The sequence below is a fragment of the Pongo pygmaeus genome, chromosome 15, assembly GCF_028885625.2.
Source record: "Pongo pygmaeus isolate AG05252 chromosome 15, NHGRI_mPonPyg2-v2.0_pri, whole genome shotgun sequence".
NCBI classification, from domain to species: Eukaryota; Metazoa; Chordata; class Mammalia; order Primates; family Hominidae; genus Pongo; species Pongo pygmaeus.
This window is the reverse complement of record NC_072388.2, coordinates 66,614,367-66,631,451: the sequence shown is the minus strand read 5'-3', so window position 1 is coordinate 66,631,451 and position 17,085 is coordinate 66,614,367. Positions and strand designations below refer to the sequence as shown.

General features: G+C 42.7%; 1 protein-coding gene and 1 pseudogene across 1 annotated transcript in view; both read left to right on the top strand.

The window, feature by feature from the left end:
* Positions 1-4,992, top strand: part of ZFYVE26 (zinc finger FYVE-type containing 26) — a 73,439-nt gene extending 68,447 nt beyond the window's left edge. Inside the window, exons 41-42 of the mRNA XM_054448790.2 lie at positions 415-459; positions 2,888-4,992. Coding sequence (XP_054304765.2) covers positions 415-459; positions 2,888-3,091 — 249 coding nt within the window. The 3' untranslated portion in view covers positions 3,092-4,992. The remainder of the gene's footprint in view (positions 1-414; positions 460-2,887) is intronic.
* A 1,184-nt stretch (positions 4,993-6,176) lies between these two features.
* Positions 6,177-6,284, top strand: LOC129013488 (small nucleolar RNA U3; annotated as a pseudogene).
* Positions 6,285-17,085: the final 10,801 nt, after the last annotated feature.

Here is a 17,085-nt window from a genome sequence, read left to right as displayed (position 1 = left end):
TGTTCTAGAGGCTGAGGCGGGAGGATCACTTGAGCCCAGGAGTTCTGGACTATAGTGTATTATGCCGATACATACTTAGTGTTAGAACTTAGTGCCTGCACTTAGTTCATGATCAATTTGGTGACCTCCCAGGAGCAGGGGACCACCAGGTTGCCTAAGGAAGGGTGAACTGGCCCAGATTGGAAATGAAGCAGGTTAAAATTCCTGTGCTATCAACAGTGGGATCATGCCTGTGAGAAGCCACTGCACTCCAGCATGGGCAACATAGTGAGACCCCATGTCTTTGAGAAAAAAAAAGTCAGGCAGACATTTTCATTCTGAAGTCAGAATGGCTGGGCTGAGGCTGGGTTGGGCCCTGGCTCCCAGACTGCGGGACTCTTCTCCCTCTCACAGTGCTCTTTCTGTTCTGCACAGGAGCTGGAGGGCCTGATCCAGGCAATACACAATGATGACAACAAGGTGAGCGGAATTGTCTCCAAACCCTGGTGATGCCAATGAATAGTGTCTCAGGCTTGCCTTGTCACCTTTATCCCTCGCTCCCCACAATAGCTCCATACAACCCGTATCTCAGCTTCTTTACTATCAGAGGTGGAGCTGAGGCTTGGATAGGGGTGTAGAAAGGAAGGAATAGATGAGGAGCAGGTGAACATGGACTGCATGAGTCTTTGCCTTCCCAAGTCTTTATCCCCAAGACAAACATGACCTAGGCTGCTCTTGAATCTCTATTTTATACTGGTGTCTTCTCTCAGAGAGCCCTAGGAAATCCCTCACCTCACCTCCATCTTTGGGTGGACTGATGGATTGAGGTTCCCAGAGTAAGCAGGTATCTCTTTATCCTAGAGGGAAAAAGGTACAGTAAGAAAAAAAACCCACTGCACACTTTGACCAACAATGTCCACCAATGTCTCGGTCTCCAGAATGAACCTCTCCTCAGGGGCCAAAGAACTCATCCCTGTTTGGGAAATTGGTGAACCTTTGCTTCCCGTTGCCTTTGGGAGGAGTGCCAGTCAGAATAAAAATCTTCCCAGATGCCCCCATTTGTGGCTGACCCCTGGATTGATCCTTCTGCCATCTGCAGGAAGGGCCCCAGGCCAGGAGGGGCATGAGAAAGCCAGTGGCAGAAAAATTATCTGACAGCTGAGTCCTCTGCGACGAAAACTGATGTCAGGCAAAGAGCTTCTTACACGCTCCCCATGACAGTATTGCTAATCCGGGACTGAACTTAATGGGCATTTTTCAGTCTCCAGGGTTAAGGAGAACAAGTTCTAAACATTTCTTCATTTATTTCTGTAACATCATGATGAGCTCCTTGGAAAGGATGAAATTCTGACATCCTGAAATGTAGAGAATTACTTTTCTAGAGTCAGATTGAGAACCTAACAGCCAGGACAGTCGCCCAGGTCCTCTGATTCCCAGACTGCAGTTCTTTCTCAAGCCTTCACTGAGCCTCCCACTCAGCAGGACAGAGACTCTATTTCTGGGAAAGACATGCACTAAAATAGAGACAGTCCTTATTACTTTTTCAGGTATTTTGTTCTCAGCAGCTGTCTAACGGAGTTAAATGATCTTAGTCCATGAGGGCTTGCCAAAAAACAGCTTCATTCAACTCCATTCCAGACTCTCTGGCAAAATGCCCTTCTTCTCTTGGTAGGAATTTTGCCTGCCAACTTGTGATATATATTTCGCTTAGCGTACGTAGATGCTAAGGGGAGCTGAAGGCCTGGGGAGAGCTAACATCCTAGGGCAGCAAGCGGATACCCAAGCAGCACAGGACTGGATCACTTTAGTGACCTCAGAACAAGCCAGACATCATCTAGCTGTAGGAGATTATTTATAATTCAGCTTAGAGAGGAAAGAAACACTTTAGTGACCAAAACAAATAACAGATGGAGCATTGACACAGGAAGCAAGGCGAGTCCCCTCCACTAACCAACAGGGATTATTGCAGCAGAAAGTCAGCTGCTGGCAGAAGCTCTGTGGCAGCTTATGAAGGCCTCTCTGCTCACCAGCCTAGAGCACTGTTTAACCAGGGGGTGCTGGGGAGACCAGGGCCAGGAAGGAAGGGACTCTTGTCTCCACCAAGCTGGGGATTCATGAGATAGCGATCCTGGGACATAGACACATACGCACATCCTGCAACAGCTGCCTTTGGTCCAAACAGGCAGAGTCAAATCAAGTCTAAGTGGAGTTAGACCTTAATTCGACTTTTTCCAATCGTGTGTGTGTGTCTTCCTCCCCAGATTTCCTGTATTTATTGAAAAAACTTTAGATTCAGCAGGCTGAAAACAGAAAAATAGAGGAGGATCTATGTGTCCATTCTAGGAGGGTTCTGATGGTTTATTCATTCCTGTAATACATATTCATTGAACATCTACTACATGCCAGGCCCCGTGCTAGGTGCCAGGAATACTACAGGAGTAGAAAAAACAGACACTACTCTTGCCCTCATGAAGCTTAAAGTCTGGTCAAGGAGACAGGCATCAATCAAATAATCACCCAAGTAACTACAAAATCACAACTCTGGGCAAGAGCAATGCTGATCCTGAACCCCAGAAGATGCTGGAGAGCCTGGGAGAGTGAGGGGGAGAGTGAGGAGGAGAGTGTCAGAGGGAGTGGACAGAGGCCAGACTGCCTGCTGGCCTGCCTTCTTTTTTAAATTCTTAGCTTGTTTGTAATAACTTTTTACACTATGAAATAACACAGTGTTATAGCGTATGTCCAGAATATTGAAAGAGTTGTTATAATACCATAAAATGCACGAATCCCGTTATGAACGTGGCAGGTGAGACGTGGTATCTGTCTGCCCGAGCTTTCTGCTGCAGCTCTGTATACTTGATTTGTCAGTGATGGATGCCTTTCCGCTGTCTCTTTTATAACTGACTGCCAGGTTCGGGCCTACCTGATATGTTGCAAACTGCGTTCTGCCTACTTGATTGCTGTGAAGCAAGAACACTCACGGGCCACAGCCCTCGTCCAGCAGGTGCAGCAGGCCGCCAAGAGCAGCGGGGATGCAGTAGTGCAAGACATCTGTGCCCAATGGCTTCTGACAAGCCACCCCCGGGGTGCCCATGGCTCAGGCTCCAGGAAGTGACCTTGGACAGTGGGGCTAGGAACACGTGGCCTGAGAGCTGGGCAACAGCAGTGATGGCGATGCCCTCCACCTCTTTCCTCCTGTGGAGTGGGACTTCTCTGGCTCTGCCCTAGGTTGGAAAGAGCTGGATTGGACCCTACTTGCCTTCCCGGGCAAGGATAGGACCTTTCACGCAAGTGCCATGTTTCTCTAAATTGTGGAATCTATGTGTGTTTGTCTGGAGATGGCCAGTTCTTTCTACCTCAGAGTGAGTGAGTGAGTGTGTGTGCGCACACGTGCATGTTCCTGTGCACTGATGTTTACGCCCAAGCATTTCTGAACAAATGAAACTCTTCTCCATTGAAAAGAGGCACTTTAGACTTGCCGCTCTGAAAACCTTCCCTGCGTTTTGGTTCTTGACCCGGGTTGTCCTGTTTGTACAGTCCCCTCCCTGTGGACGTGCTTTAGTAGCTCCTCTTACCTAGAGGGCTTTTACAGAGAATTAGAGCAACACCAAAAGGATTGCCTCTTTTCCTTCCTTCCCATTCCAAAATTCAGAGATGGCTTTGGGGCAAGTGCTACCTGTGGAATAAACCTGTTTTCCAGGTGTCTTTTCTCCCAAGCACAAGAAGTCCTGGAGTCTTTGGAAGGTAGTCTGAATAGAAGGGTTTTCAGGTGCAGGCATCTGAGAGCTGTGGGTATGTGTATAGATGATCAGGTCTGTGAGGCTAGAGGGAAAGAAAGGCTAACATCCAAACAGGGATACAAGGGAGGTGGCGGTGGGGGGGTGGGGGGGGAGCGGATGCTCACAAGCACAGAGCTGCCTGTTGTGAATGTCCCTGCTGCAAAGTTGGTGGGTGAGAGAATGGGACTTCCTCTTTGAGAGTCTGGGGAGAGAAATGGTGGCCAGGATCCTAGGACCGAATGACTCGATTTTACCTATTTGAGCTGCAGTCCTGTTCGCGCTCCTTGAATTGGTTAGGAAGCTGCTTCCTTTTCCCTCCTGCTTCCCTTCAGTCTCTTCAGGACCACAGGATGGATATGTAGGCATGTGGGGTCATTGGAAAGGGAGTGCGCTTCTTTTCTCTGTCTTAGAAAAGGGAGTCAAGGGTTGGCTTTGGAATTGGGCCTCTGGACAGAGTCAGAATGAGGGGATAATGAATAGGTCACATCCGGTTGGTGGAAAACTAGGTGAAGTGCTTCTTTAATATGCACTGTCTTGTGTCCCCACGCAAGATGTGACAATGTTTGAGAAAAGGTGTGTCATACTCAGTGACTTCAATTTGCAAATGAGGGGCCTAAAGAAAGCTCTGCAGCTCTGAACCTCTCACTGGCCAGAGCTCAGCCTATTGGTCCCATCCATGATGCTGAGACAAACAGAAACTGGAAGCTGAAGTCAGTGTCTCTCTGGTGCTTAGAAACCCTGTGGATTTCCCTCTGAACCAAGATTTTTAGTAGTAAAATAAACAACTCATGGACATCTGTCAGATGAGAAGTTTTGGTCCTGTTAGAGAGGAGAAAGACTGTAATGAAACTACTAGACCCATTTGGGCTAAAGTTTGGCTTTTCCTTCCTTGAGTCATAGAACGTATCCATCTCCCAGGAAATGTCCTTCTCTGGCATCTGCTTGCCCTTCTGAGTCTGCCTTTTTTGCACTGAACATAAGCACTTTATACTAATGGGTCACAAATCTTGCAGCCCTTAATTTGGGATAAGACCAGATTTTCCTGACATTTTCCTCTAACTCATTGAACTATCAAATTATAGGCAACCACTGACTAGACTGATATAAGATGAGGCTAAAAGCCTTTGAACACCACCCTGTAGTCTCCAACAGAAAAACACCACCAAAACAGATATCCATGTTGAGGGGTTGAATGTTTTACTACAAACAAGCCACAATAAAGTGTCTATCAACATGTTTCTTGGCTTCATAACTTCTTTGTGCTGTCTTGCTCCTACCCTTCCCATCCTTTTTCCTTGTGGAAAGAAAAGGTGGGTGGGGAAGATCAGATGGCCTTCAATTCAGACTTAGTCTAAATAATCCCTGTAATGACTAATGACTCTGCTTAGGATTTATCTCATTTCCCGTATGTTAACACTATTAGTGCACCCTCTACCACCAGAAAACTTTTTTTTTTTTGCTTCAGCTGGGGGATAGGTAGAGATAGGTAATACATTTATAAGGTGCAAAAGGTAAGTGAAAAGTCCCTTCCACCCTGTCCACCCAGCCCAGTCCCCTCCCAGAGGCCATTGTTATCAGTATCTAGCGTATAGTTCCAGAGCTACTCATGCATAAACAAGTATTAATGACTCAAGTGTTCCACTGTGAAGATATACCACTATTATTTAACCAGTTTCTAATGATGGACATTTTATGTTGTTGCCATCTTTCGCCGCTACAGATTATGCTGCATTGAATTATCTTGTCCAGAATTGGTGGGTCAGAGAATAAGTGCATTTAACAAATATTGCCAGTTACCTTCCGAAGAGGTTGTAGCAATTAATTCTCCCACCAGCATTGTAGAGAGTACCTGCTTTCCCACACCCTTGCCCCAACCATTACCAAATATTCTGGATCTTTGCTAGTCCGACGGGTGTAAAGTTTCTTCTTTAGTGATTTTTTTTTTTTTTTTTTTTTTTTTTTTGAGACAGGGTCTAGCTCTGTCACCCAGGCTGGAGTGCAGTCGCCTGGCTAATTTTTTTTTTATTTTTTGTAGAGACAGTATCTCACTATGTTGCCCAGGCTGGTCTTGAACTTCTGGGCTTAAGCAATCCTTCCTCATCCTCCCAAAGTGCTAGAATTACAGGGCCACTTCCCCTGGCCCTGTGCCCCAGCCCTCTAAAACGCTTTAAAAAGCTGTTGTCATTTTAAAAGCTCTACATATCTTTTCAATATCAACCAAATTGTCAATCTTTGAAACCAGGTGTAGGGTCTTTGGGGAAAGCAGAACTCAACCTTAGCTTAAACTGTTTTCTTGCCACCCACTTCAGGCATATGTTTGCAGTATGATACTTGAGCCATGGACAGTCGCATCACTGCTCATTATCTCCTTTCCCCGGAAACATGATCTCATCCAATTTCTCATGTGAAAAAAAAAAAAAAAAGACTATACTTTCAGGGATCATTTCTATAGTTCATTACTAGAAAAGTTTCTCTGAATGTGTAGAGTACGGACTAAAGAGCTTCTGCACAGCAAAAGACACTATCAGAGTGAACAGGCAACCTACAGAATGGGAGAAATTTTTTTAATGTATCCATCTGACAAAGGTCTAATATCCAGAATCTACAAGGAACTTAAATAAATTTACAAGGAAAAAACAATCCCATCAAAAAGTGGGCAAAGGATATGAACGAATACTTCTCAAAAGAAGACATTTATGCAGCCAACAAACATGAAAAAATCTCATCATCACTCGTCATTAGAGAAATGCAAATCAGAACCACAATGAGATGCCATCTCATGCCAGTTAGAATGGCAATTATTAAAAAGCCAGGAAACGACAGATGCTGGCGAGGCTGTGGAGAAATAGGAATGGTTTTACACTGTTGGTGGGAGTGTAAATTAGTTCAACCATTGTGGAAGACAGTGTGGTGATTCCTTAAGGACCTAGAACCAGAAATACCATTTGACCCAGCAATCTCATTACTGGGTATATACCCAAAGGATTATGAATCATTCTACTATAAAGAGACATGCACACGTATATTTATTGCAGCATTATTTATAATAGCAAAGACTTGGAACCAACCCAAATGCCCATCAGTGGTAGAATGGATAAAGAAAATGTGGCACATATATACCATGGAATACTATGCAGCCATAAAAAAGGATGAGTTCATGTCCTTGGCAGGGACATGGATGAAGCTGGAAGCCATCATTCTCAGCAAACTAACACAGGAACAGAAAACGAAACATCGCATGTTCTCACTCATAAGTGGAAGTTGAACAATGATAACACATGGAGACAGGGAGGGGAACATCACACACTGGGGCCTGTCATGGGGTGGTGGGAAAGAGAAGGGAGAGCATTAGGACAAATACCTAATGTGTGCAGGGCTTAAAACCTAGTTGACGAGTTGATAGGTGCAGCAGACCACCATGGCACATGTATACCTATATAACAAACCTGCACGTTCTGCACATTATCTCAGAACTTAAAGTAAAATAAATAATAAATTTAAAAATTAAAAAAGCTCTAAAAACAAACAACAGCAATGATTAAAGTAGACCTGAAAACCACCTGGTAGTGGACATAGCACAAAGATATGTCACAACAGAGAAAGTTGGAACACTCACTCTAAACCTAGGACAGATGACTGCTATGTTTAGAAACCTGAGACACTCCAAGGTTACCAGATATCTTTGGCTGGAGCTTAAGCAAAGTAGATCAAAGGCTATTAGACTCTTTGAATACCCAAGCAACCAAATATCGATAGTCACAATAACCCCAGAGGAAATGGCCTTTTCCTGGCCTTCATCTCTTCTTCCACAGTGATAATGTTGACTGACCTATCCCTGAAATTTTCAGTTCTTCCACAACAAATTCATTCAATATCTGGTCACTGATATTGAATTCAAAGCATTCTTTGGTGGAATGCTTTCCTGCTCGCTAATTCTGCATGTTGTTATTTCTGCTTGGAGCTCTTCCTTCAGCACCTCCTCTACCCTACCCTCCAGTCTACCATTGTCAAACCTCTTCCCTCAGTCCTGCATCGAGTGCCATCTCCTGTACAGATTATTCGCTTCTCTGCCTATGCTTTCTCTTCATCCCACTTAAAGACAAATTCCTCAAGGTTCTAGCCATTACCTCTTGACACTCATACTCTCCCATATAATCCCTTAGCTTCAGCAGTCATCTTGACTGCCCCCCTTAACTCTTTCCCACACCAGATCTGCCTTTTGACTACCTCCTGGAACTCACCACAAGGCTGACATGCATCTAAAAATATTAGCATGTCCAAAATGGAATGCGTTCAATTCTACCCACAAACCTGAACTTCCTTCTTCCGTGAATATATAGTTTTGTTTTATTTTATTTTATTTTATTATTTTACTGAGACAGGGTCTGGCTCTGTCACTCAGGCTGGAGTGCAGTGGTGTGATCACAGTTCACTGCAACCTCTGCCTCCTGGGCTCAAGCCATCCTCCCACCTCAGCCTCCTGAGTAGCTGAGGCTACAGGTGTGCACCACAAGGCCGGGCTACTTTTTGTATTTTTTGTAGAGACAGGGTTTGTTCGCCATGTTGCTCAGGCTGGTCTCAAACTCCTGAGCTCAAGCAATCGGCCCATCTTGGCCCCCCAAGGTGCCGGGATTACAGGTGTGAGCCACTGCACCCAGCTGTTAATATATAGTATTAAGGAGTGTTATTATTACTATTGTGCATGCTGCCTGGTTAGAAACCTCTATGCCGGCCAGGCACAGTGGCTCATGCCTGTAACCCAACACTTTGGAAGGCTGAGGTGGAAGGATCACTTGAGCCCAGGAGTTCAAGACCAGCCTGGCCAACATAATGAGACCCTCACTACAAAAAATAAGAAAATTAGCCAGGCATAGTGGTGGGCACCTGCAGTACCAGTACTCGGGAGGCTGAGGTGGGAGGATCGCTTGAGCCCAGGAGTTAGAGGCTGCCATGATCCAAGATTGTGCCACTGCATTCCAGCCTGGGAGACAGAGTAAGACCCTGAAACAAAAAAAAAAAAAAAGAAAGAAAGAAGAAAGGAAAGAAGGAAGGAAGGAAGGAAAGAAGGAAGGAAGGAAGGAAGGAACTCTGTGCTGACTGTTTTTTCCCCCACCTCCTCATTTGAAAACATTCAAGTACCTGCCATGCATCAAGCTATGTCCAAGCTATGTCCAAACCCAAATCCTATCATCCTACCTTCCCAGCCTGTCCCTTCTACTTCATCACTGTAGTTCAGATCATTATCACCTCCTCCCCTGACTTGCAGAAGCCTCTTCATCTCAAACATTCACCCTAGAGTTGCACCTTCTACCAACTCCATATGAACAAATAATAATTCTAGAAGAATCAAAGGACTTCTCTATAATATTGAGGTATGGAGAATCTAAGCGGATACAGAGCCTAGGATCCTTGAAAGACTTGATATTTTTTATTGTGCTAAAATATACATGACATAAAATTTACCATTTTAACCACTTTTAAGTGTACACTTCAGTGGCATTAAGTACATTTGCATTGTTGTGCAACCATCACCACCATCCATCTCCAGAACTTTTTCATCCTCCAATTGAAACTCTGCACCCATTGAACACTAATTCCCCATTTACTCTTCCTCACAGCCCCTGGTAACCTCTACTGTATTTTTTGTCTGTGAATTTGACTACTCTAGGTACCTCAGGCAAGTGGAATCGTACAGTATTTGTCCTTTTGTGTCTTGTTTATTTCACTTAGCATAATGGAAACCCCAGTTGATGTTGGTGACCAGTGATTCATGGAAGCTCCAATCTGTGAGACTGAGTGATTTTCTCCAGCCATACTCTTGGTATATAGAAATCAGAGAGATGGACCGCTCCGTGGGTGCTTGTCCTTCACTAGACAGGGATGATAATGGGGCAAGTGAATCAGCAAGGAAGGAAGTTGGAAGAATAGGAGGTTGTGGCTAGAGTGGGATGTTAAAAGTTATCTGGAGAGCAGAAAGTTCATGTGATGGCAAGATGTCCAGGTGTGGTCTTTGTCATGGGAATTGAGGACTGAAGAAGAGTAGAAGTCAGTGGTTAGGAGTCAGTGATTAGGAGAAGGTCAGGGAACTGAGTCTGAGTGAATATGTGTCATGTTTTCAAATAGTAGTGCTTTGGGCAACCCATGTGTATCACAGTTATCACACCATTCACTCGGTGTTCCTTCAGTACCATGTTGTTATTTGAGGTGAGTTGTTTACTCTTTAATCATACTTTCTCAGATACTTTATAAGGCAAAATTCTCATATGTTCAATAAACACTTGGTCTTTTATGCCAGATTGACATTAAACGTCTATGGCAGATGCTAGTTAGGGTCTGGCGTCTACCATATTTCTATCTGGCACGTCAAAGGTCCCTCTTCTCTGAGAATTCCTAGGGTTAGGCCCCCAGTGGACATGTGAAGACTACGTGAATATGAACTACATGAATAGTATTGCCCTTAGACCCAGGCAAGAAGGGCTCCTTCCCTTGGCCAGCCATTTTAAAAGCCTTATATTTCACCAGAATGCACAAGAAAATAATAAGCGTATTTACAAATACATGAGGCTCTGGAACTCAGTGCTGACATAACACAACCTGATACCCTAAACATTTACTCTCATGATTAACACTGTTTAGGTGCCAGGAAAACTCTTCTTAACTGCATCCAAAGGCTTTGAAGGTGTGCAGATTGTGCTTCTGCTTCTGAGCATAGGGAGGATTGGAATAAAGGAAGCAGTTGGGGAAGAGAAAAGACAAATTCATTAACTTGTCAAATTCTTCCCCAGCATGAGTATAATAAATACTTGCATTAAAACGGGTATCATTTTCAGTAGTCGAAGGGTCTATATTCTTGTCCTTCTTCATATTCCATTGTGTGTTTGCAACACTTGTCTATGGAGTCTTTAAAAATTTGCAATATTAAACAACTCATATTACTTTTTTTTTTTTTGAGACGGAGTCTTACTGTGTCACCCAGGCTGGAGTGCAGTGGTGCGATCTCGGCTCACTGCAACTTCTGCCCCGCTAGGTTCAAATGATTCTCCTGCCTCAGCCTCCCGAGTAGCTGGGATTACAGGCGCCTGCCACCGTGCCTGGCTAATTTTTGTATTTTTAGTAGAGATAGGGGTTTCACCATCTTGGCCAGGCTGGTCTCGAACTCCTGATCTCGTGATCCACCCACCTTGGCCTCCCAAAGTGCTGGGATTACAGGCATGAGCCACGGTGCCTGGCACTTTTAAATTGGTAGGCGTATAGGTGTAAAGGAAACATGCATGAAGTATGATATCCATTGTTTACATTAGCAACTAAATGGACAATGAACGTCAGAATTGTGAATTGTTTTATTTTACAAAAATCATAGAATTAACTAAATTTTCAAAAAATAAAAATATTCCACATTATTTAAATAATTTGGATTTAAAATGTTGATACTCAAAATTATAATTTGTCTTTTAATTATAATAGATAATTTAAATATTTTAAAAGAAAAATAACCTAAAACATTTTAAAAATAATTTTTATTTTTGCATTTCTTTGATTTCCATTTTTATGAGAATATATTAAATTGTGTATACTTTCAATACAATTATGTTGGTTTAATCCTTTAAGTAACTGCTGTCATTGGAACATAAATTATTAGATGACTATAACAACATAGTGATTTTATTAAGATGAAAACAGGAAAAACAAATTTTATGGGCTTTTATTACTGTACATCCCTGGCCAAGAAATGGAATAGCTGGATATAGCTGGATGCACTCTTTTGCATCATCTGGCAGCTGGATACAGGGGATCCAATAGAGAACACTGAGGCCCTGGGAAATAATGGAACCATTGATTTTTTTCTTGGCCATGGGGAGCAGAACCACCCTCCCACCCCCATTCCTGCATTGGAATGTGACATGAGCGAGAAATAAACTTTTATTATGTTGTACCACTAAAGTTAACATTGTTTGTTACAGCAATTAATCTCCTCCTATCAGAGCAAGTTGTACCTCATCTCCTGAGATTTTCTTAGCTGATCATTTTGGCTAATATAGATTATATATCCATATGTAGAAAAAATAGATTGTACATATAGGTTAAAACTTGGGTGAACTCCTGTGAGGGTGTACCAGGACTATTAGGATTCTCTGTGCTAGGATATTAGGTCAGTTTTCTCCATGGATATCTGTCATATTCAGAAATCAATGGAAGATGACAGAACTTGGGGGTGGAGAAAAATGTAATGAAAAAGTTGTCAAATATTCACTTGGCAGATGAGGAAATTGAGGGTGATAAAAGTAGGTCAGGAAGATATTTGCCTTGGACTAGCAGTAATGGTAAGAAAAAAAGTAAAAAAAAAAAATTAAAAAGGTTAAAAATGGTAGAATGTCAGCAACTTTATAGGGTTCAACATAATACGATAGCATCAGTAGGACACAGACTTAATAAGGTCAATTTATTATGTTGTGTAACAAGAAGTCCCAAGGAAGCACAGCTCCAGTCTTGGTTAATTCAGTGACTCACCACCACGTCATCAGCAACCCAAATTCTCTCTATCTTTCCTTTCACCACCCTCGGCATGTGAGCTACTTTTTGGGCCAGCCAGCTTCACTCACGGTCTCAAGATGATTGTGGCAGATTCAGGTGTCACGTTTAGCCATGACAGCATCCAACACGAGACAGAAAACTTCTTCCTGTGCCTCATGTTTTAACCAATGAGGAAGCCTTTCCTAGAAGCTACCGAAGAGGCTCCTTCCACATCCCACCGGCCATGATTGAGCCACATGACTTTTCCATCACTGTCACTTGCAAGAGAATGTGATCCGCACGGTTGTCTTGGGCCAGTGGTTCACAGCCCCGGCAGCCCATCAGAATCACCTGGGTTGCTTTCAAAAACATTTTCCCAAGGTGAGAACAATTAAATATGGATCTCTGTGGTGAGGCCTGGGCTTTGGCATCTTAAATATTTAAAAATACACAGCCAGAGTTGAGGACAACTGTGATCAGTTAATCATTCACAGAAAGCAGAGGTAGACACTGGAACAAAGTCAGAGTAGGGAATGACTACTGGGTGACAGCTAACAGTGTCTGCTGAAGTTATTAATGTTTAATTTTCAAGTAAGATATAAGAATATTCTGCTCTTAAAATATTGAAAAATCATTTCCCATTAATCCTTCCCCAGGATAACCTCTCTTACACATTCATTATATTGTTTTATATCTTTTTCTGTGCTTTTACATACCTATATATGTACTCATAGAAAATATATATTACATGTGTGTAATTTCAAAATATAAGTCTTACTACACAGAACACATCATTCTGAAATTCAGTGTGATTTATCCAAGTATGTAAGTGTATAATTATTTTTTAAATCTAATGATTTTTGGAATAACTACTCCAAAATAATTATTTCATTGTATAATCATACAGAGATTAGTATATAATTATTTATAAGTATATAAGTATATTTCTATAAGTATATATTTTGTAAGTATATATTTATAAGTATATTACTATATGTAAGTATATTAGTATATAATTATTATATAATCATGTCAGATTGTATAATCATACCAGAGATTAGTTTTTCACCAACTGATGGACTTTTAGGCTATTTCCATTTTTTTGCTAATATGAACAATGCCTCCTCTTTACATACATAGGCTAATGTTACTGCAGATATTAAGAAGCTGAATTGCTGGTAGAAATGGCTTCACCATTTCTTCCACTCATAGCAGCAGTGTATAAAAATATGTTTTTCTATATTTTTGCCAGTATTTGCTAAGCTTTCAAATTTTTGACAATCTGATGGTTTAAAATGGTATAATGGCATCTTGTTTTAATTTGCAGTTCTCTGATCACTGGTCAGGTTAAATATCTTGACTTAGGTACATTGGTCATTTGCATTTCTTCTGAAAATTTCGTATTTATAACTTTTGCAAAGTTCTCTGTTTGGTTCTGTGTCTTGTTCTTATTGAGAAGTAGAAGTTCTTTATATGATAATAGGTTGAGAGTGGTGGCTCACACCTGTCATCCCAGCACTTTGGGAGGCCAAGGTGGGAGGATCACTTGAGTCCAGGAGTTTGAGATCAGTCTGGGCAATAAAGCGAGACCCCAAATCCAAAGAAAAATGAATAAAAATATGGGTACTACTCTTTTGTGTGATACATATTATCTATATAAATATAAGATAGGTCATATATACATATACATCTGCAGCAGATGCTGTGGTGCACCACCCAGATTCCCTCCTATGGTTTGGTTCTGTGTACCCACCCAAATCTCATCTCAAATTGTAATCCCCACGTGTTGAGGGAGGGACCTGGTGGGAGTTGATTGAATCATGAGGGTGGTTTCCCCCATTGTCTTCTCGTGATAGTGAGAGCGTTCTCATGAGACGTGACGGTTTTAAAAGTGGCAGTTTCCCCTGCACTCTCTCTGTCTCCTGCCACCTTATGAAGACGTGCCTTGCTTCCCTTTCACCTTCCACCATGATTGTAAGTTTCCTGAGGCCTCCCCGGCCATGTGGAAGTATGAGTCAATTAAACCTTTTTTCTTTATAAATTACCCGGTCTTGGGTAGGATCTTTATAGCAGTGTGAGAATGGACTAATATACTCCCTTTAGAAATGAAGCATACAGCTAGGCATAGTGGCTCATGCTTGTAATCCCAGCACTTGGAGAGGCCAAGACAGGAAGATTGCTTGAGCCCAGGAATTCAAGGCCAGCATGGGCAACAGAGAGAGACCCTGTCTCTACCGAAAAAAAAAAAGAAAAGAAAAGGAAATGGAGCACTTATTCTCCCAGATGCTGGAAATGTACACAGCTGCCAACTCTCAGCTGAGTTTTTATCTAGAACTTGCCCTCACTCAGGTCATGCCCCCTCCCTGGAAGCTGCCCACACCCAATTACTGGTCACTGCGGGTGTTTAAAGACCAACCTCCTTTCCTCAATTCAAGACAGCTCAGCTCCAGAGCTCCCTGTGGAACAGGATCACCTAATCCTTTAGTGTGACTGCATTGCAGATCAACTTCACCCTCTGCCCTGTCCCGCTTCTCTCACTCCCCTATAGATACCAATCCTAACAGTCCTCTTAATAAATTTGCTATGTGCAAATGTCTGTATCTCAAAGTCCGTTTTCTAGAATACCTAACCTAAAACCATTTCAAACATGTTCGCTATTATCACTTGACTTTGAACTTTATTTGTGGTATGCTTTTTAGATGTATTCCTCTTTTCCCATATGCTTTTTGCTTTTCATGTCTTAAGAATGCTATCCCTCTTCCAAGGGCATAAAGATATTCTTCTATATTTTTTTCTAATACTTTCACAACTTTTTTTGCCTTTTAATCCACATAGTACTCATTTGTATGAATGGTGTGAGGCAAAGAATCTAACTTTATGTTTCATTTGGATAGTTATTTGTCCAGCACCACTTATGACATTGTCTATGTTTTTCTGACTGATTTGAAATGCCTCTTCTACAATATGAGAATATGATAGCGATATCAAAATAGCATATATGAGAATATGATAGCCATAGAAGAGGCGTTTCAATACCCAATACCCAACTACAGTTGAATGCTTCACAGTGAGCATTTGACCCAAGCCAAACCTGGAATTTTTTAAATTCTAAAAATAGGAAATGGCTGCAGGAACTCTTCAATGGTAGAGGGAGAGGAGTCTGGTGTTGCTTGGCGCTTGAGTTCTAGTTATTTCTAAGATACATCTCTGCCCACTCCCACTTTCCAGTTTCAACCCTTCCTTGAGTTTATGAGCAAAATATTCCATGGTTTGGGACTTAAGCTTGCTCCAATTGAGTGTCCATCTTATAACTAAAAGAGACCAAATACACAGGGTATATCCTCCTGGGCTTGGGACGCATGGCGACACTGTATACGAAGTTGAGTTGGACAAGGGCCAAGTGCCAACCAAGGTAATCTGTGGCAGCTAGTCACCACCTAGGAAATAGGTGCTCTGAAACTGTTTGTTTCTTGAGTTTCATATGTCTCTTTGATTTCCTTTTCCTTTAGTTTCCCATTGAACTGTTATTTTTAGGAAATTAGGACAGTCTCAGCCAAGCCAAAAGAAAAAGATTTTCCACCCCAGGCTAGATTAGCTAAGGGTGTCAGAGGCTAAGAGAAGCCAGGAATAGTGAAGGCAGTGGAACTGGGGCAGTTAGAGAAGCACCTAGGAGGGAAGTCTGGAACAACTGAAATCCCTGAGCCCTTCTCATCCAGGATCTTGTTTCCTGTATGTTAAGGGGCACTCTGCCAAGGCAGGAAGCCATATCCATATCCAAGCACAAGTCAATAGCAGAAAAACAGCCCCAATGGTTGCAGGGGAATTCAGGGAGCCAAGATGGGAAGGTCGAACGGTGTCTCAGCCACCAATCCCCCAGCATTGTTTGTGCAGAGTCAAGGCCTTTCACTTGCTCAGATGTTAACTTGGGGCGAGTCTTTTCTGGAAACATGACAAGAGGCCAAGACTGGCACATGTTCCTTGCCCAGGCTGAGCAGATTAGATGGTCCTTTTGGTGTTGGATGAGACACTACAGAGAGGTGAGATGTAGCCTGAGCATGAGGCGATTCTGAAGAAGTAGTGCTGAGGGAGGCTGTCTTGTGGAAGCACCTGAACACCACGAGAAATGATGGAGTCTGGAATCTGAACAAGGGGAACAACTATGGCTTAATATTCTGAAAATGCCAACAACATGTCGAATCAATACCCATGCCTATCATTGTTTTCTTTTGCATTTTTTGCTGCTCAGCTTCCCGATATTTGGTGTCATTTGCTGTTGGTTGTAAGTGCATCTAATAATTTGGGATATGATGGAAACTTTCAGATTTAAAATATTTTCTCTAGCCAGATATTTAACAAAATGTCTTTAAATGAGAGGCAGTACAGCATTGCGGTTAGGAGTATCCACTCCCAGCCCTGTACCACTGTGAGCTGGCCAAGCTGTGATCCTTGCTGAGGATGGCAGGAAATGATGCGTTCTGCAAGTGGAGCCTCCTTCAGGAAGGAAAGAGATGGGGATAACGCAGAGAATAGCACCCCTTTCCTAAAACTCAAGGGGAAGAGTGTCTCCGTCAGCACTCAAATTTCCTAAGGCAGTTAGGCCATGGGGGAGTAAAATCCTTTCCTTTTGGGTGCCAGATTCTCACTGAAACTGCTTTTTCTCTGTCTACCTAACTCAGATGGATTCCTCCCAGCAGCTACACACTCCGAGGATCTTACATTCCAGCTGCTGTCTTTGCCCTGAGTTCTAGGCCTAGGTCTGCTCCCTTTCTATTCCCCAGTTCCCGTGGCTGGGTAGGGTGAAATGCTACTCACTAAACTA